General features: G+C 44.1%; 1 protein-coding gene across 3 annotated transcripts in view; it reads right to left on the bottom strand.

Annotated features, from left to right (window-relative positions):
- Positions 1-27480, bottom strand: part of znf318 (zinc finger protein 318) — a 67763-nt gene extending 40283 nt beyond the window's left edge. For 2 of the 3 annotated variants that reach the window (XM_083651065.1, XM_083651067.1), the window contains exons 1-7: positions 27093-27480; positions 22719-22807; positions 14300-14634; positions 9775-9961; positions 8965-9112; positions 4962-5156; positions 73-390 (exon numbers count right to left, since the gene is read on the bottom strand). In XM_083651065.1, the coding sequence (XP_083507191.1) occupies positions 73-390; positions 4962-5156; positions 8965-9112; positions 9775-9961; positions 14300-14634; positions 22719-22807; positions 27093-27347 (1527 nt within the window). In that variant the 5' untranslated portion in view covers positions 27348-27480. The remainder of the gene's footprint in view (positions 1-72; positions 391-4961; positions 5157-8964; positions 9113-9774; positions 9962-14299; positions 14635-22718; positions 22808-27092) is intronic. The other variant, XM_083651066.1, reaches the window with a different exon arrangement.
- Positions 27481-27742: the final 262 nt, after the last annotated feature.

Here is a 27742-nt window from a genome sequence, read left to right as displayed (position 1 = left end):
ACGATATGGTATTTGCTGATATAACAAAGTCTGCCACAATATGATTTCAATTCAAATCAGGGATACCCTAACCTGCACCGTGATGTTGTGCTCCGGGGCGAACCGCATGTCCGCCTGCAGGAGGCGCGGGTCTCCGGTGGGGGGAGGGGCCTGGGTGTAGGGCGACCCCCCCGCGGCGAGGCTGTAGCTCTGGCCCAGCACGGCGCTCTGCTGGGGGAAGTCTCCGTACAGCGCCTCCTCTGTCAGGTCTCCGTACAGCTCCGAGAAGCCGTGCTGGGGCAGCAGCTCTGTGTTGGCGGCCAGCAGCCTGGGCTCCTCAGCGTCTCCATACAGGAATTTCTCCTCGTCGTCTATATCGTCCTTGGCCTTCTCCTCCGCCCTGTCCTCCCCCTAGTGGTGGGAATAACAAGTTTAATCATGATACAATACTACAACAATTCTTTGGATGATACAATATTTGCTGATATCACAAAGTCTGCCATGATACGGTTTCTATTAAATTCAATTCAATTCAGGGGCCTGCGATCGGTATGAGACGATATCATACATGTATGCACATTTAACACAGTTAGATTTATATCAACTCACAAAAATAAACTAATATATGATTTGACCATTTTATTTCTGATTTCTTCCAGACATTTAAATGGAAAACAATCAACTATTTTTAATAAAATAAATAAATAAATAAAAATAGATAGTTATTCGCTATGAAGTGCCACATTTCTGTGTGCAAATGCACAAGTGCAAATGGTTTTTTTATCACTTAAGTTAACACATTCAGTGCCAAGGACGTCTGTGGACGTCCTAAAAAAAAGTAACGAGGAGTGCCAAGGACGTCTGTGGACGTCCTAAAATCATAATTCATATTATTCCATAATTCTGCTGTTTAAGGTCGTACCTAGCCAGTGAGCATGAATCCATTCAAGGGATCACACGGCGCCACCTTAAACATCGTCACAGGAGCTGCTCCACCCACCTCAGATCCTTTACTTTGTACAGGAGACAGCGGAGAAAGTGGAAACCGATGCATGCTTTCTGCCAGCGCCGTATATATTGCTCTGCCTACAGCGGAGAGTGGGCTCGGCTGCATCCGCGCTCACAACTGAGCTCTTATGCTTCTATCTATCTCCACACGATTTCCTAGAAAGGCAGCATCCGAAGCCGAACGGCCATGCCTTTTCGTTCAGTCGCGTTTGCCCATCAAGGAAATGATGCGCGCTGGGATCTGTCCGGGGCAAAAACGAGAAAACAAACTGTGCGTGTGGGAGGAGCCCGCAGCTCAGAGGTGGAGAGGGGAGAGGGGGGAGGGAGGGGGGGGAGAGGTGTGTGTGTCACACAGGCTTCACAGAAACCACACCACACGCCACCACATCAGAAAACACCAGCCAGAGTCAGTGAATGTGGTCGAAATTAGAGTGCAAAAGGTATTCATAAAAGGGCCTATAACTTGGAAAGTAAAAAAAAAACGACAGAAAACCATTGAAAGTGCACTTTTTTGAGAGGCTGTAATTTCATAATGGAACTGTCTAGAAACAAAATTTCTTCTTTGGAAGAAGCAGGAGTGTTCAATCTTTCATTAAAGTCCAGCCCCGTTAATATAGCCATAATAGAAAAAATTCTATAGCTGTTTTCAACTGAATGGAAGTGAATCTGGCACAGGCTCCAGACAATTTTACTGAAGCGCTGTGGCACTGAATGTGTTAATGGGTCCTTGATCATAGGGCTGTCCCGGCGAGTCGACGTAATCGATGCCGTCGACTACGTAATTACGTCGACGCACGCTACGTGCCTCGACGCGTCACAATCGTCACAAAACAAAAATGGTGTGGCTAATGTTAGCGGCTAACTGTTACTTGTCGTTACTTTACATGGCAGTAAAATGCCACTGAATGACCAAATTGATTTAACTTTTAACCATTTCGATTTCCACTTTCAGCATTGGTTAGTTTATAACGTGACTATATTTATAATGTTTATAACGTGCTCCAGCTTCCGGCAGTAACGACAAGTAACAGTTAGCCGCTAACATTAGCCACATTACCCATCAGCGGAGCGTCATTTGACGTCAGCACACTCTTCTAAACAGGTCGCGTGCCTCATTCCAGTCGATTCCAGTGGGCCTTCCCATGCTTTCACATGGACCCATGTTGGGTGTGGATGCTACAGACACAGTCTTGTGTCTGGATGATGTGTGACCATCTTACATGGAGCATTTGTCTTTCTCCAAAATTAAGAGCACTGTTACTGAAAATTGCACACCATTGTACTGTAAGATGATGATTTTATGTTGGACTGCTGCTAAACTTAGTTGGCATTGCACAAGGTTTTTGGTATTCCTCCTGAAAGTGACTTGCATTTTATTTATTCTACTATTTTATTTTGAATTGCACTATATTCATTTTATTTGAGGACAAGCTCTTGCTTTAATTTTATTTGAGAGATTTTATGTTGGACTGTTAAAGAGAATGAGATGGTTAAATAAAATACTGAAATTGAGAAGTTTTTGGTTATTCATTTGTTTTGGGTAAATGTATTGTTATACAATAAAAAATAAATAATAATAATCGTTAGATGAATCGACTAATCGAAAAAATAATAGTTAGATTAATCGATAAGGAAATAATCGTTTGGGACAGCCCTACTTGATCACAATCACCTTGGATTTACAAGGCGTATCTTACAGAGAACATGAAACATTTGACATTTCATATGACTATTTCATTCGCATTTCACCTCAGACAAGACAGGACACTGCTTTTTAGTCTGAAATTTACCTAGATTTGCTAGAAAGATGAACAGCTTTTCGCCAATTAGGGCGCTGCTAGATGATGTCACTAGAGCCGTTTTCCCACATGCGTACCGGAAAATTACCTGTAAGTCAATATCGGACATTTCCCTTCACACTTCGGCTCTCGCATATGGGAATCTAGCAGCCAAATTGCCTGTATGTTGGGGGGCGGGGCGGCACTGCAGAGCGGGTGGGGAGTGACGTGTCGGCAAAACTCTTGATGGTGAAATAAGTTTGCTTGTTTATCTGTTCACCTGCGTCGCGTTGAAGCACTTTTTACAGACTGGCTTCGTTTGATGTGTCCGGGCTTGCCTTCGCTGTCGGCAACAAGCAAAATACTTCCACATTTCGCTTCGTGCATTTGCTTCGTCTGTGTCCCTGTCGGGCTGTGCCTGTGACTAAAGGAGGAGGACTGAACGACTGTGGCCAGAGAGCGAGCAGGCAGCAGAGGAGAGATCACAAGATAATTTCGCCAGTTTGCTTTAATGTGCGCGAATGATTAGATTATGCCCGCTGGAACATTAAGCAACGTGTGTACACCTCGCCCATGCCGGCAAATGACTGGACCCGTTCTACACTTGCGCCTGTTATCGCGCATACCGCTCTTCTGACTGGCTCGAAACTGGTGAAATGTTGGCGATGACGGGGTCGCGCTTATACCGGCACGACGACTTTCCCACATGCAGGCATTAGACCACGTTCCGGTCATTTAGCGGGACAAAGCGCATGTGGGAAAACGGCTTAGGTTGACTGTACAGTACAAAGGATTTTGAACGTTTTGATGAATCAAAACAATGACAATCCAAGTCAGAAACACAACCTGCTGTGAGCCTGTTAGAATTCAAAAGCCTTACTACCAACACTTAACTAGCTTGTACTCCACTACTGTACTCTCCTGTCATACTGTACAGTCAACCTACAGTAGTGTGACATCATCTAGCAGTGCCCTAGTTGGCAAAAAGTTGTTAAGTCATTCATCTTTCTAGCAAATCTAGGTAAATTTCAGACTTGAAAGCAGTGTCCTGTCTTGTCTGAGGTGAAATGCAAAGGAACTAGTCACATGATCAAATGTTTCATGTCTTCTTTAACATATTCAGTGCCAAGGACGTCTGTGCACGTCCTAAAAAAAAGTAACGTTCAGTGCCAAGGACGTCTGTGGACGTCCTAAAATCATAATTCATATTATTCCATAATTCTGCTGTTTAAGGTCGTACCCAGCCAGTGAGCATGAATCCCTTCAAGGGATCACACGGCGCCACCTTAAACATCGTCACAGGAGCTGCTCCACCCACCTCAGATCCTTTACTTTGTACAGGAGACAGCGGAGAAAGCCGTGGACACCGATGCATGCTTTCTGCCAGAGCCGTATATATTGCTCCGTCTACAGCGAGAGTGGGCTCGGCTGCATCCGCGCTCACAACTGAGCTCTTATGCTTCTATCTATCTCCACACGATTTCCTAGAAAGCCAGCATCCGAAGCCGAACGGGCCAAGCCTTTTCGTTCAGTCGCGTTTGCCAGCGCGCATCATTTCCTTGATGCCCATCAAGGAAATGATGCGCGCAGCAAAGCTGGGATCTGTCCGGGGCAAAAACAGAGTCGAGAAAGCAAACTCTGTGCGTGTGGGAGGAGCCCGCAGCTCAGAGGTGGAGAGGGGGGGGGGGGGGGGGGGGGGGGGGGGGGAGAGGGGTGTGTGGCTGCACAGAAACCACACCACACGCCACCACATCAGAAAACACCAGCCAGAGTCAGTGAATGTGCTCGAAATTAGAGTGCAAAAGGTATTCATAAAAGGGGCTATATCTTGGAAAGAAAAAAAAAACGACAGAAAACCCTTGAAAGTGCACTTTTTTGAGAGGCTGTAATTTCATAATGGAACTGTCTAGAAACAAAATTTCTTCTTTGGAAGAAGCAGGAGTGTTCAATGTTTCATTAAAGTCCAGCCCCGTTAATATAGCCATAATAGAAAAAATTCTATAGCTGTTTTCAACTGAATGGAAGTGAATCTGGCACAGGCTCCAGACAATTTTACTGAAGCGCTGTGGCACTGAATGTGTTAAAGAGGACAATATATTGATGTTTTCACTTGGCATCGATACAATATCAATATGGTATGATATCGATCAATATAAAGACATTTCGATCTAGATCGATTCATCGTCCAACCCCTACCTCCCCTCCCAGCAGGTCCAGGATCCCTGTGATCTCGGCATCCAGCCCCATCTTCTGGACCATTTGCGGGTCGGAGCGCAGCTCAGCTAGCATGGTGGCTAGCATGTGCGGCTCCATGCCCTTCACCGCCGCCATGAGGCGCTCCGCCGCCCGTGACATGCTGGAGCCCTCCAGCGCCCGCGGCGAGTCGCCACTCTGACAACACAGACGAGAGGGTGCAATGATTAGCAGCGCTGCCAAAGTTAGCATGTAGCTGCATGGTAAATACATTAGCATGTAGCATGGTAAATACATTAGCATGTAGCATGGTAAATACATTAGCATGTAGCATGGTAAATACATTTAAAGCAACATGCCAACATTTTTGGAGATTCATCTTTTTGCCACATTCCCGATAGTAAGACGAGAAGATGGATGTCCTTCTCTTCTCTGTGCATGTAGTAGAAAGTAGCGACGCACCCCTCCTGCTAGTTAGCTTAGCACAATGACTGGTAGTCTGCGGAATGGCTAACCTAGCCCTGTTACGTCACCAAATACACATTCCAACAGCGCCAAAACGCTCTTATGTACATGTTGTGATTCATGCATTTACCACGCTATGAAATAATAATGCAAAATTACAACACACTGTAATCTTTGACGCAAATACATAGTTGTAACTTAGTTACAACTATGTATTTGTACTTTCCTGACAAAACTGGAAGTTCCGGCTATGTATTTGCTTTGAAAATTACAACGTCTCATAATTTTACATTATTTCATAATGGTGTCTGGTGTCGATCATTAATCATTCCCTCCACTCTGGTTGTGTTCCATCTTATTTTAAACATGCTGTTGTTCAGCCTCTTTTAAAGAAAACTAACCTTGATCCATCCCTGCCCAAAAACTATAGACCTATCTCCAAGTTGCCTTCGATTTTTTTTTTTTTTTTTTTAAGGTGTTACAAAACAGTGTACTGCTGCTCTTAATAATGACCATAATATTTATGACGCATTCCAGTCTTGGTTCAGTCAGAGGCACTCAACTGAAATTGACATTCTCAGAGTGTCAAATGACATCATGTGCTCTGACAGAGGTGAGCGCTCTGTCCTGTGCTGCTGGATCTTAACGCAGCATTCGACACAGTTGATCACTGTATTCTGATCGATAGGCTCCGGCAGTGGGTGGGTGTCTCTGGGAGGGCCTTGGACTGGTTCTCCTCCCATCTTGCGGACAGGAGTTTTTCTGTGTCTGTTGGTCCATATACGTCTAGTACTGCTGCCTTGCTCTGCGGGGTGCCCCAGGGATCTCTTTTAGGCCCTATTTTATTTGGTCTCTATATGCTTCCCCTTGGGCTGATTATTAATCAATTTGAAGGTGTCTCTTATCATTGTTATACTGATGATGTTCAGCTGCACATCTCTTTTAAGCCAGATAAAATTGACAATCTTTCTGTGTTGCACAACTGTCTGTCGGCTATTAAGGACTGGATGGGCAATAATTTTCTCCAGCTGAACGCCGACAAGACCGAGGTCCTTATTATTGCCCCGGATGGTATTGCTCCTCAGGTTGCACAATGTATGTATGAGGTCTCTCTCCTCTACTGTGCGTTCTAACCTGAGGAACCTCGGTGTGATGTATGGGGTCTCTCTCCTCTACTGTGCGTTCTAACCTGAGGAACCTCGGTGTGATGTATGGGGTCTCTCTCCTCTACTGTGCGTTCTAACCTGAGGAACCTCGGTGTGATTTTTGATCAAGCTATGAGCTTTGATCATCATATTAAATCTCTGGCCCGTACTTCCTTTTTCCATCTCGGATATCTCCAAACTCTGATCCGTTATCTCTCCACCCGAGCTGGAAATGATTGTTCATGCCTTTGTTTAATCTTGTTTGGATTATTGCAACTCTCTTTTCACTTGCCTGAGCAAGTCATCTGTGGACCGTCTACAAGTGATCCAGAATGCTGCTGCGAGGTTGTTGACCAAGTCCAGTAAGAGATGCCATATCACTCCCATATTAGCACACCTACATTGGCTTGCCATTCATTTAGGATCCAATTTAAAGTTCTTGTTCTTACTTATCGAGCCCTGCATGGTCAGGCTCCTGCCTATATCAGCAGTCTTATTCACCCTTACACCACCAGCAGGTCACTGAGGTCTTTGGACCAGGGCCTACTAGCCGTTCCTCGCCCTAGACTTAAAACTAAAGGTGATAGATCTTTTCAATTTGTTGCCCCCACTCTGTGGAATGCCCTTCCACTGGCCTTACGATCTGCTGCCTCTGTTGACCTCTTCGAAAAACAGCTAAAGACTCATCTGTACAGTCTGGCCTTTGTTTAGCCTCTTGTGTATCTCAGTCTTGTTTTTTTGTTTTGTTTTTATTCTTCATTGTTGTTTTAACTGTATTGTTTTAACTGTACTGCTACCTTCAAAGTGCACATCGAGGGCACCACACGCGAGGAGTGCGCATGTTTTAATTCATGTACTTACCGTAAGTACAGTAGTACAGTACTTAATCTTGTCTATCTGCAACTTTGTTTTTCCTGTATGTGTTTTGTTGTACCAGGGCGCCCTTGTAAATGAGAGCTCGCTCTCAAGAGCCCTCCCTGTATACATAAAGGTAAAAAAAAAAAATATATATATATATATATATATATATGTTGACTATGTGAAGCACTTTGTGCCTCTGCTCTGTGAAAGGTGCTATATATATAAACTTTACTTACTTACATTTATTTGTCATCATTGTGTAAACCCACAGTACAGTAAGGAGGATGTGAGGTGTTGTTCTTCATAGATCTATCTAATTTTGCTCTCAAGTGCACCAAATTGATGCATTTGACTTTAAAATGTTAAAAGGAAATCCTGTGGGAATCACTGCAGTGGAATCTGTGGGTTCTGAGCTTTCATCTTTCATTCAATTTTTGTTAGACTCTTACTGGGGTCAACAGAACAAATCCAACCATTGCCACTACCACTTTGTGGTAGTAGTCAGTGCCCTTGGAAGCAGGTAACAGCAGGTGTATGACCAATGAAGACCAGGCCTACGCTCTGTTGGTGCAACCGGCCCCAGGTGATTTACATCACCACCTCGCAGCAAAGATGGCCAATAGCAGATGGACCTTTCAGCTGCCTTTTTTTTTACCTTTACATATCAGGCTTTACACAGATTTGGGGTTCAGTTAGTTTTGACTCTAAAAACTCAAAACAATTCTATCAGGCAGTGCTGTAGTCGAGTCTGACTTGAGTTCTGGACACATTTTCCAGACTTGTGACTTGACTTGGACTTCAGCACATATGGCTCGGACTTGGACTCGAGCATTCAGGCATTCAGACTCTTTTTTTCAACAGACCCTAATAATTTGGCATAAGATATTGATAGCTATTGATACTGTGATTCAATTTTGTGCAAGGGCACTAGGGCAGGCATAAGTGTTCCACCTACATGTGGATTCACGCTGATTTTCAGTAACTCCGGATTCAGACTCAGGTAATAGATTACGGCAGGAATGAGTCCAGAAGACCTGGACGCTCAGAAGACCTGAACGCTAGCACTTCTTGGCTCATACATGTAAAAGTGAATGGGATTTTTGTATGGGGATTTGGTTAAATGCATGAAATAAGGTATGTGGTTAACAAAAGTTTATGAAACAGCGAAGTTTGTGTTCTGCGATATGATTTTTGAAGCATTTTCTGAAAATGCATTTACTCCTCGAAAATCATAAAAGTGGTCCTCAATTGTGAAGATTATCTTTCTGACCATAAACTTTGCTGTTTCATAAATCTTTTGTTAACTACAGACCTTATTTCATGCATTTAACTGAAATCCCCATGCAAAAATCCCATTCGCTTTTACACGTACGAGCCAGGAAGTGCAGGGACTTCTGGGGAAGCCTCCAAAAATATGTCACCCTGATTCCCTACGGTACACTATGGGGGAGACAACTAAGACTCTTCTTTCCTGACTTAGACTTGGACTCAGACTCAAACACTGGGGAGTCGAGACTCGACTTGGCGGTTTTTACCCGGAGCGAGGGCGAGTCGTCCGAGTCGGTGCGTTTCTTCAGGATGGACTTTTGGATGGGTCTGCTCAGCATCTCCTCCAGCTCCTTCCTCCTCCGGGCCATCTCCAGCTCCTTGAACCCCTGGTGCTGGTCAGTGCCATGTTGGCTGCTGCAGGGTTCATAGAGCGTTTTAACGGCAACAGGATTCGTACAGCTTAACAGTAACATCCACAGGGTTTGAACCACGTTTTAATAGTAACAGGGTTCGTACATCTTTTAAACAGTAACAGGGTTCGTACCGCTTTTTAACAATAACTTCATTGAATTATTCAAGCACTTTTGAAGCATTGTCAGAGCGGAGAGCAGATGGTCGCCCTCATGACGTGGAGTGGAGCTGAACAGAAAACTACCCTTTACATTTCAGTGCCCATCTCAATCCATCACCCGCTGATGGTGTCTTTCGTGAGATGCCAGGAGACGATAAATAGGACGACGGGATCGTCTCATTTCATGCATTAAAAGATTTTTGTTTACATGAGTGACTGTGTAGAGATGAAACACAAGATTATGATGAAAATCAAAATGGTCTGCATTTATATAGCGCTTTTATCCAAGGCGCTTTACAATCAGTAGGTACATTCACCCATTCATACACCCTTGGCGGCAGGCTACCACGCAGGGTGCTGGCACACCATCGGGAGCAATTTGGGTTTTCAGTATCTTAATCAAGCACTTTTCAAGGAGTATATTCAAATTCAAGTCCATTCCTAACCTTGAAAACATGACTGTTAAAATCAAACATCTTTCAAACTTTCAAGACTTTGTACCAACCCTGCGCTGGAGGCGGAGCTGCTGGTGCTGCTGGTGCTGATGCTGCGGCTCCGAGGACGGCTCTTGCTGCGGCCGTGGCTCCGCCCTCTGGACCGGGATCTAGACCGGGATCTAGACCGGGATCTAGACCTGGACTTGCTGCGGGGCCGGCTCTTGCTCCTCCCCTGACTCTTGGCACGGCCGCGGTCTAGGGGTGTAACAAAATACCCATACAGTTGAGTATCGCAATGTTTTGTGATATGCTATTGATTCTCAAAAACACTATCAACTTTTTTAGTTAGGATTTTTTATTTTCTTAATTTACGAATCCTGCAAGTACTTTTTTCTTACCGATATGTTAATTGTTTTGCTCAGATTGCACAGAAAATGTGTGCTATGATGTTGGATGTTACAGGGACTGTGATAAAAATACAAAATGTCGATTTCACTGTTCTGATTGCATAGAAAAGCAAACATTTTTAACTTGGATTTTATTGCATTATGGTGGTATAGAGAGCCCCAGGGATTAGGGATGCAACGGTATGAGTTTTTGATGGTATGATAACCTTGGACAAAAATACCACGGTTTCACGGTATCGCGGTATTGCGGACCATTTGTGTTTTTACAATAGCCGAAATATTCCCATACATCCGACGTCGTCTTTTTAGATGGGGGAAAGTTCAGGGGGGTCCTGGCGGCTCCTCTCTACTGTGCTCTAGTCTAGGTAGGCATGCAGCCAGGGGGAGGGGCCATGTAAACTGCACTCTGCAAGCGACCTGGGCATTTTGTTTTGGGGAAACAGCTGATACCGTGGGGAAGGTATGAAGGCAAATTTTTGTGGTTTTGATAGCGTGATGTTTTCAAACGGTATACCGCTGCATCCCTACCAGGGATGACGTATTTTTGTAGTCGGAACGCGGAAGTCGCAGACTTCCGGGTTCTTCACCGTTTCTGCCTATGGGATTTTTTAATGGGTTTTTGGTGCCATGCTTCAAATAAGGTCTGTGGGCAATGCAAGCTTAATCAAACGCGAACCAGTGTTCAGTGAGATATCTTCACACATGAGGACCACTTTCATGAGTTTTGAAGCGTAAATGCGAGCCCTAGAAGTAAAAAGCTTGTGCTAAGCTAATCCAGAACTACACACAGTGTCGCATAGGCTTCCCCGTCACATCACCACTCAACATGGAGTGTTGTTGATGTGTGCCCTGCTGTGCACTGATTACCCCGGGCTGAACCAGGTGATGGAAAGAGAATTTCCGTGTTCGTCCTTTAAAGCAGGGATACTCAACTTGCTTTGCCCGGGGGCCACTTTCGTGAAATGATAGAAGGCCAGGGGCCAGTTTATAAACAATCAATATACATTTTTCTGTAGCGGATTGTAGGTGTCAGACGGAGTTTAGTCTGACAATGTTGTGCACACTGGATAGTTACTTAGGTTAAGTACATACATAAGTGCCTATAGCGAGCAGACGGCGGTATTTGACAATTTAGCAGCTAAATCATAGATTATTGAAAGATATTCCATATTCCAGCCTGAAATGCTATAACACAAGTGTGAGTATTGGCCAGAATAACATGAACATTTGGACAGTTATTCAGCGGGTATCTTGCATGTTGCGTTCAGGTGCACTGTAAAAAATGCAATTCCATCGCGGGCCACACAGGGGGCGCCCGCGGGCCGCACTTCAATAGAACTGTCCCCAATGCAAAATTCGAACAGCTTTGCCAGTAACATGACAGTAAGAAAGGCAGATGTAACCAAATCTAACTGACATCACTACTGTGAACACAAAACAAAGAACACTTCTGATATAATATGATATGAGTGTTTTAGTAGTGTGTCACTCAATACAAAAAATAAAGGCTTTGATAGAACCAAAAGCCTATGGCTGCTTAGTCTGTAGATAAAACACAATGACAAAAGCCATAGTAATTTATTTAAAACACAAAAATGTGAAATTATTATCGCTTATCGAACAGGAGAAGCAGATATTTGTCGGTTATAGAATTATCGGCTGAAAATATCCCCCCTAAAGTCTATAAATCCCCCCAAAATGTATAAATCCCCCCTATCTGCAGAACACCCCCCCCCCCCCCCAGTTTGCAAAGTGAATTTTAAGCCCTGAGGTTGGCAGGTATGCTGTTGTCACTGTGGGCCATCTTTGGAAATGTTTTTTTTTTTTACCACAGCTAAAAGTCGATAACTAACTAACTTAGCAAAGTTAGCATCAATGCTAGTGGGAGTTACCCAGCTATTACCATTGCCTGCTTACTGCTGCTTGCTGGTCATGTTAATTCCATGTCAGAAAAGGTCTCCAGATTCGTCGCTAACATTAGTTTCTTTAGAGAAAGATTATCTCCAGGGTGTCTGAAAAGTTGTCGGATGCAGCCATTGTATTGACATTGTGGGGTGGCCAGCTAACGTTACACAGCAGCGAGGGGCTGACTGACTGGACCCTGAGGAGAGTTTCTTCTTCTTTTGTGTTTTATGGTGGCTGGCATTCTATTTTCCAGCAGCTTTTCTCAAAAATTGCATGCAATTTGTGAAGTGTCCCCCCCCCCCGAACGAATTATAAACCAGAAACCGGAGTACGTTATAAACGTTATAAATATAGTCACGTTATAAACAACTAAGCAACGCTGGGGGTCTGTATGGAAACTGTGTTACTCGAAATGGTTAAAAGTTAAATCAATTTGGTCATTCAGTGGCGTTTTATTGCCATGTAAAGTAACTAACGCTAACCGCTAGCATTAGCCACAGTAGCCGACTACCCATAATGCATTGTTATCCTAGCACCCCAATGACATTTAATGCATAAAATAAAGCCAGATTTCTAAATAGCCGTAATTTTGATAAACTGAGCACACAAGAGTAATCTAAATGGTTACTTTGACCGTCTACATTTTGTTCTAAACTTATAAAAGTGACATATTAACCCTTACGGCTGTAGAGCATTATGGCTCTGCTGTAAAACCCTCAGACGTTTTTTTTGTCAAGTTAAAACCGTCTATTACACCGGAAGAAGCACCCATAGGCATCATGGCAGCTAGAAATAAGGTGGATAGAAACTTTTATTGAACTAACGTTTCAACGCAGGGTGCCTCTTCATCAGCGTCTCTGATGAAGACGCACCCTGGCTGCGTCGAAACGTTAGTTCAATAAAAGTTTCTATATCCACCTTATTTTTGGCAGCCATTTTTGCCTGATCTGCTGATGGGTGCTTCTTCCGGTGTGATCCTCCCAGCCTTGTTGCTGACAGCTTGACACCCGTCTGGGCGAACGGAGCAAATCACTAATCAGGTCCAGCTTGGCAAAAATCTCGTCGATAAATATCCCTTTAAGAGCGCAGTGCATTCATGGGTAATCGCCTGCTGTGGCCAATATTAACCATTTCGAGTAACACTGTTTCCATACGGATCACCGGCGTTAGTTTGTTGTTTATAACGTGGCTATATTCATAACGTTTTCTATCTCGGATACGTTATTTCGAATCGCACATAGGTTACGCCTCGAATCCCACATAAGTTACGCTAAAACGCACATACTTTACGCCTCGAATCGCACATAGGTTACGCTAAAACCACCACCGCAAAGCGTGTGGGTTTCAGGACGAAACAGACTCGAGCCACTAACGTCATCTTAACACGTTCACTGCCAATGACATGTTTTTACGTCAAACCAAATCCAACGGTTCACTGCCAATGACGTGTTTTTACGTAAAAAAAAACTCGATTTTTTTTTTTTGACGGTGGGACGTTGATCTAACACTTTTACGTCTCCTATACCAGAATTGGAGGTATTGAATGTGTATAATCTATTTTACCGACCCACTGAGTGGCGACATGTCTCTCCACAGTAGAAAGAGGCGAGCCAAAACTGGAGGGAAAAGCGCGAGGAAGCCGTTCTCATACTGTAAAATGGATGGCGAAAACGCTTTCACTTTGGCGCTGACGCACAGCGGTGGCAACGGTGGGGGGTTCCAAGAATAGACTGGATGCACACTTTGAAACACGCACCATAAATAAGCCCAGAATCGCAAGAGCTTCATCAGAGCTCTCAACCGGACCGCCAAGAAACGAGCGAAACCCATCCAGCGAGCCCCATCCAGACTGCCAGGCAGCAGCCAGGCAGCAGCAAATCGTTTGTTATTTTGTATGTTACATACTTATTGACCAAGTTATGTTCAATTCAGCCAGGGTACAAGAGACTGAGTGTAGGCAGCCATCTTTTCAAATCAAGTAGAATACATTAGGAAATGGCAAGCTGCAGCAATAGTCACGTTAAACCGGACCTTGTACGCACAATTATTTTTTTACAGTGGGGCATTCAAAACAGTACAGTACAGTACTTTTGGGATTTTATCCAAAGCCTCTCTTCCAAGATTTGCCCTCTCCTGAGAGCACCGGACCAGCCTGCTGGGCTGCTTGGGTCGAAGCGCGCCTATAACTTCATCCTGCAAATAGCTTAAAATATATTGAATCATAACCCCTGTATGGTGATGCGCATCGTATGCCAAGATTCTTGCCAATACACAGCCCTACCGTGGTCTGGACTCTGGCTGGGGTTGCGTGGGCGGCTCTTGCTCCTCCCTCGGGTCTTGGCGTGGCCCCTGTCCGGGCTCCGGCTCCGGCCCCGGTCTGGACTCCGGCTCCGGCCGCGGCTCTTGGCCCGGCCACGCTCTGGGCTCGGGCTGGGCTCGCGCGGGCGGCTCTTGCTCCGCCCCCGGCTCTTGGCGCGGCTTCTGTCTGGACTCCGGTCCCGGTCCGGGCTTCGCCCCCGGCTCTTAGCCCGGCTCCGGTCCGGACTCCTGCTCCGGCTGCGAGCTTGGTTCCGTCCCCTGCTGCGGCTCCGCTCGTAGTCGGTTCGGTGTGGGTCTCTGAAGGGGAACACACTCTGTACGTTACTACATTTCACAATAAAAGCCCCCCTCTGAAGGGGAACACACTGTTTACATTACTACATTTAACAATATAAACCCCCTCTGAAGGGGAGCACACTGTTTACATTACTACATTTAACAATAAAAGCCCCCTCTGAAGGGGAGCACACTGTTTACATTACTACATTTAACAATATAAACCCCCTCTGAAGGGGAACACTATTACTACATTTCCTAACTAGAACGACCGCACCGCAGATTTATGCCTCCACCATTAGTTCATTCTTGAGTCTAAATCGCCATTTGATGCAAATTGGAAGAAATTCCGTCAAGGCGCTCCTGAGATGTTGCGTTACAGAGCTTGGAAATTGGGTGTGTGAGGTCACAGTGACCTTGAACTTTGATAACCAAAATAGAATCAGTTCATCCTTGCGCCCAAGTCGATGTTTGAGCCAAATCAGAAGAAATTCCATCAAGCCGTTCTTGAGATATCGCGTTAATGAACATGGGAATGGCGTTTGTGAGGTCAGTGACCTTGAACTTTGACCACAAAAATGTAATCAGTTCATCCTTGAGGCCAAGTCGATGTTTGAGGCAAATTTGATGAAATTCCGTTAAGGCATTCCTGAGATATGGCGTTAACAATAGAGCCCGACCGATATATCGGATCGCCGATATTATCGGCCGATATTGGCCGATTACCGATATATTGTATCGGCCGATATCGGGCGCCGATATTTATTTATTTATTTTTTAATAGATATATCGTCGCTGTCGTTCCAGGACCTCGAATTTCCAAAACAGAAACTTCTCAGGAAGTTAAAAAACCTGTTTGCTCTTAAAATACTGAACCAAACGTTGTCAAAGTTGGCACATGTCTTAATTATAGTTAGTTTCCCGCTGAATGTGTCATTACTTTATTAATATCTTACCTGGATAAGCTCAAATGATGATGTTTATATTATCAGTCCGACTTGGAAGCACTTTCTCCCGGCCAGTCAAGCGGGAGAGAGTCGCATGCTCATGCACGAGCCCCCAAGCTCCAGGCAGCGGGGGCGCGCGCAGGAGCAACAGCATTGCCCCTCGCCTCTGATGTCCGAGGCGGGGGTTTTCACATGGGGTGAGAAATAGTCTGACATAACGTAGCGTTAACGTTCCTTTATTCTCGTCAGAAAACACTCCGATTTGCATGTTAAAACAAGTTTGCAGCCTAGGAATAACTGGAAAACATTTGATTGATATATTAACGTCAGAGGAAGCCAGGATTAGTCAAAACGATATGAGAAATACACAGCACGTCTGCCGTGTGACTTTTCCGGGTTTATTGTCCTGTGTGGGGGGTACACATGGAGGTAGGGGACGAATTTCGAGGTTTGACTGACAGATTGAGGGCGAATGGCGTTACGAGATTTACTCACAAGCTCGTTTTAATGCTTTTCCATTGGTTGCATTTGTTAAAAACCACACAGAGACGTGAAGGGTGACCAATGGCACTGATTTATGACAAAAAGTAAAAAAGTGAAAAAAGGCACATTCGAGGTCCTGGCACAACAGCGACGATATATAAGTTATAGACAGCATGGACAGCATGTTGTGTATATTTGATATTTTTTCTTAACTATTTGTTCTATTGTGTTTTTGTATTTCTAGTTATTTATAATTATTAAATTCCCAGTTAAGTTTACTGTTTCATTGCATTGAGTTTATTAATAAGCTGTAAAATATCCTGCCTACATTACATATTTCAATTCATGTCAACGCAATCATATCTTTGTCAAGTGTTTGATATTTGAGGGTTGCTGATGTGGTGCCTCGGACAGTTGGACAGTATTTTCCACCTTTGTAATCAAGAGAGAAATTTGACTTAATTCACAACTTGAAAAATCCTCAAGATACTTTGAAAATCAGCTTTATTGTCCATCTTTTGTAAACAATTTGCCACGACAATTTGCAGGGATGCAATCTCAGGAGTGAACACAGTATCCGCAGCCACATTCAGACAGTTTCACAAAGTCACCACATGAAAAAGCTCATCCACCCTTTGCAATCCACTCTGGAGCCCCTGGAGGTGGTTGTGGAGGGAAGGATGCTACAAAAAATACTCAAAATCATGGATGACACGACACACCCCCTTTACGACCTGCTGGCTGGACAACGGAGCGGTTTCAGTCAGAGGCTCCGTCAGCTTCCCTGTAGCAAGGAGCGTTACAGGAGGTCTTTCGTACCCACCGCAATAACAATTTACAATAACTCCTGGACACGCAGAGAGAGGAGGGCCCTCCTCTCCCTACCGCCCCCTCCCCTCCTGCCCTCCTGAACATTGAATCCTATGCACTGTACACATGCCCACATTGCACACTCACTATGTATAGTATGTATAGTCATATCAATCATTATATAAATAACAAACTGTACAGCTCTAGTTTAGTTTTAGAAATAATAGAAATATAAATAATAGTATTATTCAATACTATTTAGGAGTATTTTTAGTTGATTTAATTTAATTTACCTACAGTTTCTGGGAAACGTAAGATGTAAAGGCGGTATTAGTAAAGTGGTATATATTGTATATTGTATATTTTCGCGTATTGGTTTGTTTCTTTTCTTATTGCAATATTTTAATACTGCTGTTTCTGCACCTTACCTTAGTTGTGTAATTTTTTTTATTTGTGTAACTTTTTTATTGTTTAATTGTTTAATGTCATTGATGCTCTTGTCATTGATGCTCTTGTCACTGTCATTGATGCTACTGCTGCTGTAACGCCAGAATTTCCCCTCGGGGATGAATAAAGTACTCTATCTATCTATCTATCAATCAGTGCAGATATCTGATAACTTGCCCGAGTTGCATTCTGGATAAAAAAAATCAAAAAAAAGAAAAAAAGAGAAAAAATTATTTTTTTCCCCCAAATCCGTGGCCCACGGGCCCCAAATTGGTCAGCACTGCTATAGACCATTATACTTACTTTTCTGTCACATCGTCATTATTAACTCATTCATGGCCAGTTTAGGACTGCCAATATTTAGCACAGGCCAAAGATTTTCATAATTGTTGGTCATCTTTCAAGACCCACAGTAAATTATCTATTAGCACCAAAGTGATTTGCAATACCTCAAAATGAAGATGTACGTCTCTGGGTTCACCAGGGGAAAAAAAAGTGAGCTTTTAGCATGTTCTGTACTCTACTTATAGCCATTTATATACACCCTGTTTTCACCAAAAAGGTCTCTCTGAGAAGATAAATTGCAGAAAATGGCATTTTTCTAAATCACACAATCTCAGGCAGAACTCGCTCTCAATTCTTTTATTTTGAACTGTATTGACATCAGACATGTAAATATTATTCGTTATGACACAAATGAAAAAAAAAAATATATATATATACATGATGTGCTTTTTTTACATTCAACAATACAGTTTACTCAGTGTGAGTGAGTGTGATCATAGAATAGAATGCAGAGATCAGTGTAGTCTCACACACACACTCACACTCACACACACACACACACACACACTCCTTACCGCGAGATCATCCGGGTCCTGTCGCATTGAAATCCAGTCTTCCTCGCCCTCAAAAGGAAAGTGGCCGTGCTGCTTCGCTCTGTGTGAAAGCCATTTCTGTGGCGAGGCTGCTGTTCTCCTCCAACTCACACAGTTGTGACTCCGTCTCGTCTCTTTCGGGCTGGGACACAGGAACAGGGTCGAGGGACCAGGATCGATCATGTTGGTCACGGGTTTGACTACCGCGAACGATCGATGTCCGCTGCCCTGCAACAAGCCGATCAGCTCGTGCAGCGCGCCGAGGGGCGTTTCAATGGCGTTTCTCCTCTCTGCACAACTTCACAAGGAAGCGCGTTTCTCTGTTTTCTGTTTTTCCTCCTGCTCATTTCAAAACAACAGCTGCGGTATGTGTTTGATCGCGTGTTGTCGGCTTGTCTTTGTGGCTAGGGACCTGATACCATGTCACAGGCTGGGGAAGTGTTTGAACTACGCGCTGTACTAATAAAAACAAAAACACGTCATTGGCGGGGAGGGCTATTTCTGATAACACGTCAAAGACGTCTTTGGCGGTGAATGAGTTAAGCCGGCTTATGACTGCATAGTATCTTAATTACTCAAAATATAAGGCGACTAAAATTGGGCAACCATATTTTTATTCGGGCAACCAAAAGCTCTTGCCAGGTTGCCCCTCCAGCAACCACTTTTAAAAGTTAACGTCGAGCCCTGGCATTAGTGAGGTCACAGTGACCTTGACCTTTGACCACCAAAATCTAATCAGTTCATACTTGAATCCAAGTCGATGTTAGGGATGGGCATTTTAAGCAATTTAAATACTCGAGTACTCTCCTTCTATTATGAACGAGTACTCGAGTACTCGCGCGCGGGGGGGGGGGTTCTGTGTGATTACTATCGTAATGACGGAGCAGGGGTAATCTGCTGTGCGTGGGGCTGTTCACATATAATGTTTGCATTTTTGCATGGAGAAAGCGTTAACTGGAGCATGTGAGGAGAGGGACTGACTGACTGTGATATTAGGTGAGGTGAGGCTAAGCTAGCTAACGTCTAAAGCAGTGGTGCCCAATTTGGGGCCCGCGGGCCAAGTTTGGCCCGCGCTCTTTTTTTTTTGGCCCGCCACGGATTTGGGGGTAAAAAAAAATTGCAGGCCAGGCCACCGGGCAGTTGCCCGACGTGCCCAATTATGCAGTCCGCACCTGAATGGAGATGTCGGGACTCTTCTATCTAGGATTAACGTTAATTTTGTGCAGCTGGTATTCTCTCTCCCCGACTCTATCACAGGGGTGTGAGGCATTGCTATCTGAGGATTGATTGCTCCTGATTGGTTGGCTGAATCACCTGGTTGGGGGGTGAGCTCTGATCCCTCCCCAGCCACTGGCTTTACACCAGCTCAGCAAGATGGACAGATCATCATCACGGCAGTGGCACACTGACAAAAGAACGTTTAGGACGGAGTGGCAAGATGAGTATTTTTTTTCCCGAAGTAAATTCAACAGCGGTTTGTCTCATTTGCAGACAGAGTGGCTGTTTTGAAAGAGTACAATATACGTTGCCACTACGAAACTGATTTTCAAAGTACCTTGAGGATTTTTCAAGTTGTGAATTAAGTCAAATTTCTCTCTTGATTACAAAGGTGGAAAATACAACTGTTTTTAACTGGGTGTTTACTGATTAAATGTTTAAGCTCCCCACAAATGCAGATGTTTTTTTAAATATATATAACCAATTGCAAATTATTACAATTACCAAACAGATAAAAAGTAGATTATTATATTGAAATGTTATTTTAGATTTAGAATGTTAAATTTCTATAAAACACAATACATTTTAATTAGGGATGCCTTTATCGATTAGTTTTCCTGTCGATTACCCTTAAATTCTGAAGACGATTAGTCGATTAGTCTATAAGCAAAAAAAAAAAAAATTAATTAATAATAATAATAATCAGGACGCCATCTAAATTGACCATAATTTAATCTATGTCAAAACATTCAACATGCAATTATTACATGTATTTAGGAGCCATTTAGCCAAAAGTTGAAGACAATTCCCAAGCCATTAACATAAATGCTGCTGTTGTAATCCAACACACCACCAGATGTGTTTTAAACAGTTAAATGAGGAGAGACAGGAGTCAGTGTTTGGTTTCCCAGAGGCTCTCTGTTTTATTGAACAGCATGTTTTAGAAAATATTTAAAACAAAATAAAACACAATTTAAAACAAAATATGTTTCCCTGCCTTGTGCATTATGAACATTGCTACACATATAAAAAGAAAATACAGGGTCAGACTCAGTGCTTAACAAATAAATATTTTAAAACAGCAAATAATATTTGTAGAACACAGCTACAGAGCTGTCCACGTTCGTTGATGAAATGACAGGTTATTGTCACGTATGCTTCTGTTGCAATGGACGTCCAGATGTCTGACGTTATTGCCACACACTGTGCCTCCTCTAACTGCTGTTTAATGTACTCAGTCATTTTGCCATGGCTCACCTCCACTCTGGATGTTATCAAGGTGCGCCCCGGCACGGTGTATGCGGGCTCGACAAAGTTCATCAACTTGCGAAAGCCTTCGCCCTCGACAAAGCACAGTGGTAGCATATCGCGGGCAGTCATCTCAGCGAGGAGTTGTGTGATCGTTTCGGACCGGCGAGGGTCACATCGTCTGCGGGGTTCTGCAGTAAAAGCTGTGATACTGGTCTGCCTGCTAGTATCCGCATCATCTCCTCCACGCAAGTTTACGTCGAGATGCTTGTTCTGAAGGTGGGTCCTCATTGCAGTGGTAGAGTGGTTATATGCAAGCTTGAGTGAACATAGCCGACACACAACCTTGTTGTCTCTTTCTTCATCAAAGTATTGCCAAACTTTGCTAGTTTTCTGTCGCGTGGCCATTGTTGCTCCTCCTTTGTGTACTTCTCAACTCCTGTCCTCCGTGTGCGGGGAGGGGGGCGGAGGGGCAGTTGCCTTCAGTGACCCTGGGAATTCTACTAGCGCATGGATGACTGACGGTGAAAGACGCAAAAAATAAAAATAAAATAGTAAAATAATTGTCGATTAGTAATTTTCACTCCGACTAGTGAGTGTGTCGACGACTAATCGATTAATCGATTATTTTGCGGCACCCCTAATTTTAATGTAATTCCACAACGTTTATTTTTGGCCCTCGGCCCTCCACCCAGATTGAGTTTTGGCCCTTCATGGGAAATAATTTGGGCACCCCTGGTCTAAAGCCTACCTCAGACAGCATGAATGCTTGAATGCCTGCTTGGATAGCAGGCGGTGGCCGCAGCCAATGTTGTTATTAATGTTACTCCTCGGCGCAGTCTTGACGATGGCTTAGTCCCGCCCGTTGCGCTGTTTATTGACGCTGATTGACCAATTGTTAGTCCCCCTTGCCGCTAATTGAAAATGCATTTGCATATGACGAAGCAGCCAAAGTCCGTGGAGGGGGCGGATTCGAAGGTCTGGACCCAGGCAACAGCACTGATCAGGACGGTGGTTTGAGAACCACATTTCCCACAGTGCCCTGGCCTAGTCCATTCATTTACTGAAACTACTGATGCACCGGAGTCAAACCAAGAGCTAAACATCTGGCCACGTCATAGATATTTCAGTGCATGATATCAATATTCATCATGATCACAGTCTAATTAATTAATTAATTAATAATAAATCAATTAGGGCTGGGCGATATGACGATATATTTCGTCTGGACGATAGAAAATGCAAATCACACTCTTTACGGCAATATTGTCCGTCATTTGGATGATGCTGTGCTTTTCTTTTTTTACTCACGTCCACAGTCCACACACGCACCAGACTGTGTCAACAAGCCCCTTGCGTCCCTTTATAAGTGGCACACATCAGCCTGTGAGTAGGCTAAAGAGCAGGGAGATGCTCCGTCCGCCTAGCCTACCCAGGCATTTGCGCTGTGTTAAGTCCGCGTTTGATCCATATTTGCGTGTGTCCTAACGTTAAACCTGGCAAAACATCTCCTCCCATCATCCCAAAGAAATCCCTTGAGGGTCGACAACAAAACATCTATCGTTAGCTTTAGCTTTTAGCTTTCCCTGGGTGAGTTGTGTTGGTTTACGTTGTTGTTCTTCTTCTACCGTTTTATTCTTCTTCTACTGAACATGTAGGTATTTTGACGTTGACTAAATAAATACTGCCGCCGAGTGGCCGCTTTTAGATATGATTCCAAATTAAATAGCAAATGCTAGTGTCCTCTTTGAAACTCGAACTGGTGGTGTGGTTCAGTTTGTGTTTCATTCTACTGCCCTGCAACTAATTTTTATTATTTGTGTTGTAAAGAATAGCCATGCTTATCTGTATTCTGAATGCATGTATCCTTTGTGAGGTTTGACAACATTTTAACTGGTTTAACTGCTACATAAATAAATGGCCATGTGGTAATTTTATATAAACTATAAATAGAATTTACAGAAAATATGCTATATGATATATATCGGTATCGGGATATGAAATGACGTATATCGGGATATGACATTTTGGTCATATCGCCCAGCCCTAAAATCAATAATTCTTTAGTAAGTACCTGTCATGTGAAGACGGCCGATGCTCGTTGCCGACGGTGATGACCAGGTTGTGGTCGAGGGGATGTGCCCCCCGCGGTGAAGGAGACCTCTGCACACAACAACCAGTCACATTATATTAATAACAACAACAACATGATAACAACAATACATGATAATAAAAATTAACTTAATGTCCTTACTCGGTGTTTCCCCTAGGATGGATCTGGAATGGATATGGAAGGACGCACATGCAAATTTTTGCGTGCACTAAAAAGTCTCCATCTTCTCCCGTTTCAAAACATTGCTTCCAGACAGCAAAGAGGCTCACATCCCTCCCCCTAACCTGCTCCTCACCATCACTCCTTTTTCTTTTAATGAGCCGGTTTTTTAACTAGATAAAAACTTTGAGACTTACAGAGGGATTTATCAGATGCACACAAAAAAGAAAGAAAGAAAAAACGTGGGCAAGCCACTGCAGGTGTATTGGGAGAAAAACAGGATAGAGCGGTCCTCTGACAGATCATTATTATGTCCGATGTAAATGAATGATGATGATGTAATCTTTGAAAAATAATAACATTTCATTATAAAAAAAAGAAAGCTCAACAGCTGCAGTCTGCTTTTAACACATTCACTGCCAGCCGTTTTTTTTTTACTGTAGGTAGCTTCTGCCAGAGGGTTTTTTTGAGGATTCTGGCTCATCTTTCAAGAGCCGAGGATTCTTTTCTGCTAAGATTTTGTGAACACAAAATATCTCAAAAGAACTAATAGAATGTGTGCTTTCTCTGTCTAAAAGAGTTAGTTTGTAGAGTTAGTAGTTATGTAGATATTAGCCGTTGAGTACAGCATGGTTTCAGCGTCTGAGACTGAAAGCTGAGATAATCGCAGTTTTGTGAAATTCAATCAAACAGGCAGAACAGTCACTTTAACCATTTATTTTTGGCATCAGTGAGACATCAGACATCTAAACAATATAGTTCTGAACCCCCTCTCCTTCAAACTCCTCCCTCCATGGGCGTGTCTCTGGTGGCTTTCAGCAGCGTTTGTCACAAGCGAGTTTCTTCTGCTGCTGCGAGTTTGAGCAGCCTCCCTCCCTGGCGGCCCCCTCGTCGGCGAGTCTGGATGGGGCTGCTCGTTTCTTGGGTTTTCGGTTGAGAGCTTTGATGAAGCTTTGTGCGATTCTAGGCTTTATGCTGCGTGTTTCAAAGTTGGTTTCTGCTTGACGAGTTGACTCGTCAATGGCAGTGAACGTGTTAATAACGTTATCGTCGTCGTCCTCAATCTATCTTCTATATATATAGATTTGGCAATGTGGACTCTGTCTGTCTGGACTCTTGTTTGTTTATTTGAAGAATTTCGGCCAGCCACAGCTATGCTGTTTTACGTGCGATCGGGCTGAAACTTTCAGGAAGTGTAAAGAGCACCTGTCCGACCTGATCGAGCCAAATTTTTTAATTAGGGCTAGGGATGTGGATTTTAATTTAATTTTACTTTCGACTAACCGACACGCTTAATCAGTTAACCATCGGTTAAAAAAAATTAAGACGTGAAATATTAAAGCAGCTACGAGCAAGATTTTCGATTGTTATTAAACAGTCTAAATTTAATATCGATGCCTCACATCTTACCTCTAATAATAGACGAGACCACCGCCGAGTAGTCTCGCTTGAAAGCCGAGTGAATCGGCGAGTGTTGTCTTGATGATAGTCTGTGTCGACACAGAAAAATCGACAGTTTTCTACAAGGTCTGGATTAGTGCTGCACGATTAATCGAATCGCAATCGCGATGTCAGCACGTGCGATTACATAACCGCAAAAGTGTGCGATTATTTTTTTTTTTTCACGTCTTTTTGAGTGTGTGTGTGTGTGTGTGAGAGCCTCCTCTAAACTAACGTTACACGCGACGCAGCAAACACACGTTTCTCTGCCATCACACTGGGCATCAATACTAGCGGGAGACTTCTCCCATGCACTCCCGCAAATAAGTAATGTTATGTGCAGCAAGGTTACATATTATCTACCGAGAGGGCGAGAGAGAACATCCATGATCGCTAACAGCAAGCTATGCTAATAACTAGCTAGCCGTTCGTTCAGAAACGCATGTAAACAGCCGTGTGATCAGTGAGAACGTCAGTAAAATAGGGAGAGAGCTGCAGGTGCTTATGCAGAACTAGTGCGCGATTAAGTACACAGTAGGGATGACCCACTGTGATGAAGAATATAACGAGATTAACAAGGTTGATAGCAAAACACTGTCGCAGCTGCCAGCACTGGCAGCATCACCTCCAGGCTAGCTAACTAGCCTGTCACATGACGCCTTCATGGTCCCTCGTTAAAAGTCTGCAGATGCACGTTCTCACCTCTCTCTCTCAAGAAGCGTCACGTGAGTGTGGCGTTTAAGGCCATCTGTCGCTACAAAATAAATAAACGGGGTGTATCATTCATTAGTATTGCTGGACAGACATGTAACTAACTTTGCAACTTTGCTGAGCCATCTTCTATGTGCTGTAACACAGTGCAGTTTCTATTTGACTGGTGTTTCTTTTTTACATGTTTTGGACAGGCAAATGTCTCAAAATGTTTTATTTTTTTGTAAAGATAATTTAATTTCAAATTGTTTTATTTTTTTAGTTTTAATATATTTTAAATTGTAACATGTATTTTAGTCTGTGATATGTGAAACCGTGGTATTTTTGTCCAAGGTTATCATACCGTCAAAAACTCATGCCGGCACATCCCTAGATACCTCTTGTTTATTATATCGCAATCACAATCGCAATATTGTCCACCCTAATCGCTAATCGCACCTTTTCCCCAAATCGTGCAGCACTAGTCTGGATTTCCATTTCCTCATTGAAGAGAGCGGTGCGCGTGGTGCTAAAATGCATGATCTTATCACGTCATAAGATTTAATCGAATCACACACACGCATGCGCGCACACACACACACAGTAGCGCTGTGCACTCGCAGCGGCAGAGATATCTTCCTCTCTGTCAGTAGGCTATGCGCCGAGCAACGCGCGAACACACACACACACACTCCATCTCTCTTTCCTTCTTTCTCTCTCTCTCTCTCGGAGGAGACCTGCTGCAGACGGGACACGCCCACACAGTCCACGGGAGAAAATACACTCTAAAATCGAATTGATTCTCATGACTTTTGCCATGACTGTCAAACCTAAATTCATATACTTTGCGACGTTCATCATCGTTCAAATTTGGCTGGTGGCTTATTAACATAGGTGCCTGTGATGTGATGAACTCAAAATGCTAAATAATAAAAAAAGATTTCTTGTTTCCAGGGACTTTAAACTTGTTGTCTGTTCGGGATACAAATCTCGGCAGGTACAAACCGCTGAGACTTGCACCCCCCTCCATAAAGCCAGGAGAGATCCCCAGATCTCGAGGTCACCTGTACCCGGATTTTAATCGTGCATTCCTTTATAACTGGGGACAGGTAATCTTACGACTTCAAAGGTCATGAGCTGGGCGGTGACGTCATCAGAGCTGGTATTTCTCATTCCAAACTCCTAGGAGCCTCAGCAGCCCCAACCTAAAAAATGCAAGATGGCTGCGCCGCGCAACAACAGTATTAGTAATCGTAGTAATATTGTTTAGCACTTCTGTTTTGTTTGTGTCTCATTAAATCAGCTGTACACACAGCACTGCCTAACTTCTATCTGTGTGGACATGAGGCTGCAGTGTTTGTATGCGCAAAATGCCATGTTGTCAATTGTTATTGCCAACAACGGCTAGCCTGGCTAGCGACTGGATCTGACCAATGAACAGTGAACTTCCCAGCTCAAGTTTTCTGCAAATGGAATGCTAACAAAACAGATGTGATGTCATTTAGCCTCCACATCCCAGTTATTTTTGCGATAAAGGAACGCACCAATGTCGGCTTCCATGAGCCAGAAGAGAGCCCCAAGCATGGAAGTCACCTCCACGCGGATCTAATGCATCAAAGTCGGTCTACATGAGCCAGGACAGACCCCCTGGCTTGGAGATCACGTCTACCCAGACAATTATATCATTTTTAAACAGTTATGTTTCCGTATAAATTATTACAATAATGCTCCCGTGCCGTGAGGTGGGAATGCAATTATCGGCGGGGGTGCGAGACTCGGCATAACACCGTTGTGGGCCTGTAACGCTACAGAGTGGAGATGCATTAGCTACTTAGCGACAGATCCATGCACACATTATTGACACGCTTACGAGCCAAAAAGACAAGGCTAGTTTAGCCTGGTATCAGCCCCTACGAGCAGCAGTTTTCAGCACCCTTGGTATAGCGATTCAGAGTGCTTCACAGGGGCTGATACCAGGCTAGCTAACGTTAGCATTGTTCTTGGAGGAAACATAGCAGGATCGTCACAGCTCCATCTGTGGCTCACCTCTCTGGGTGGGTAGTAGTCCCCTCCTCGGGCCGGGGGCGGGGGTCTGCGGGGCGGGGAGCGGCCTCGGTAGGGCCCGGGCTCCGGGTGGTGGTGGTACCCTCCAGGCTCGGGGTGGTAAGGAGCTCTGGGCCGGCCTCTCTCCTCTCTGTAGCCGGCCTGAGGGGGGTAGGGCCCGGGCCTGGGCCCTGGCGGCCCGCGGCCTTCGAAAGGCGGCTGGTAGCCACCTCTCGGCGGCGGCCGTCCGCGGTACATGTCCCCGGGTCAGACGGTCTCTGCTTGGGTCAGTCCAAACACAAACACGCCGCTGATTTAGCTAAAGCACCGGAGCGCGCAAGCTCAAACTGTTTCAATCACACTGGTTTGTTTGCAACACGGCGTGCAGCCTCTGCTGAATGCACACAAACCTGATATGTGGCTCTTCTTCTTTAGTGTTATTTCTCTTCTTCTTTTGGTTTTAATGGCGGTTGGCAACTTTCGGGTGCATTACCGCCACCCACTGATCTGGAGTGTGGACTAAAATCTATCATCTGTGATTCGCACACCAACAATTATTATTAATGATGTGAAATAGGCGTATATTTCAGGGTTTTCCGAGTAGAGCAGTGTCAATCATATTTTTCCAATCACTTGTGAAGGTTCAAGGATAA

The sequence above is a fragment of the Poromitra crassiceps genome (assembly GCF_964638095.1).
Source record: "Poromitra crassiceps genome assembly, chromosome: 14".
Lineage (NCBI taxonomy): Eukaryota > Metazoa > Chordata > Actinopteri > Beryciformes > Melamphaidae > Poromitra > Poromitra crassiceps.
Note: the sequence above shows the minus strand (reverse complement) of the source record. Positions and strands in the feature narration are given on the sequence as shown.